The following is an 879-nucleotide window of genomic DNA, read 5'->3' as shown; positions in this document are numbered from 1 at the left end:
GGATCAGGACTGTGAGGGATCAGGACCAAAGAGCTGGACATCAGTGAGTTCAGGTGACTTACGTTCACACTGCAGCCGCCTCGGCGAGGAGGAGCACAGGGGTCAGACTCCACACAGGTGATACCATCACCTTGGTAACCATGTTTACATACACACCTGAAACGTACACAGCACACACTGAATGAAACAGCACATGGGGGAGTTCACAGGTAATCAGATTACTGAGTTTCCCATGAGCACTTCGTCAGATCTGATTCTCCAGGTTGAAGAAATGAGGCTCACTTACTGTTTATAGTTAAAACTGATACAGGTAAACTCACCTGGTGGTCCCTTGGCTGAAGTCACAGTTGGCGTGGGCGTGACAAAACTGAGCCTGAACGCCGCAGGCCGCTGTTTGTCGGTCACAGAACTGACCAGTGAAACCCATCTGACACGAGTCCGGTTTACACCGACCATCTGAGTCTGGACGGTTGTCACACTGTCCATGGATACAGGGACAGGCTGTAGGCACACAGGTGAGCCTACATCATCATGACATCACACCTGCGTGTATGACGTCATCAGATGAGGGCACTCAGACTTACCTGTGTCACAGTTTGCGCCATATTTGTTGGAGAAGGAGCAGTACTGACAGCGAGAGCCTCTGAAGTTCGAATTACAGATACACGACCCATTTCCTCCAGTCCCCTCCATACACTGTAAAAACAACACTTCAGTTTCCTCCAGTCCCCTCCATACACTGTAAAAACTACACTTCAGTTTCCTCCAGTCCCCTCCATACACTGTAAAAACAACACTTCAGTTTCCTCCAGTCCCCTCCATACACTGTAAAAACTACACTTCAGTTTCCTCCAGTCCCCTCCATACACTGTAAAAACA

At 49.1% G+C, this 879-nt stretch overlaps 1 protein-coding gene across 1 annotated transcript; it reads right to left on the bottom strand.

Moving 5' to 3' along the window:
• Window positions 1-62: 62 nt before the first annotated feature.
• On the bottom strand, window positions 63-693 carry LOC147819954 (stabilin-2-like; the record flags this gene model as incomplete). The annotated part of the gene is made up of 3 exons (XM_087179623.1): window positions 585-693; window positions 321-501; window positions 63-156 (listed from the first exon to the last, which is right to left on the bottom strand). Coding segments are annotated over exons 1-3 (384 nt in total), but the record flags the coding sequence as incomplete, so codon positions are not given.
• Window positions 694-879: the final 186 nt, after the last annotated feature.

This window comes from Seriola lalandi, unplaced genomic scaffold (assembly GCF_002814215.2).
Source record: "Seriola lalandi dorsalis isolate HSWRI2012SDOR001 ecotype SW California unplaced genomic scaffold, Sedor1 jcf7180002010861, whole genome shotgun sequence".
NCBI classification, from domain to species: Eukaryota; Metazoa; Chordata; class Actinopteri; order Carangiformes; family Carangidae; genus Seriola; species Seriola lalandi.
Note: the sequence above shows the minus strand (reverse complement) of the source record. Positions and strands in the feature narration are given on the sequence as shown.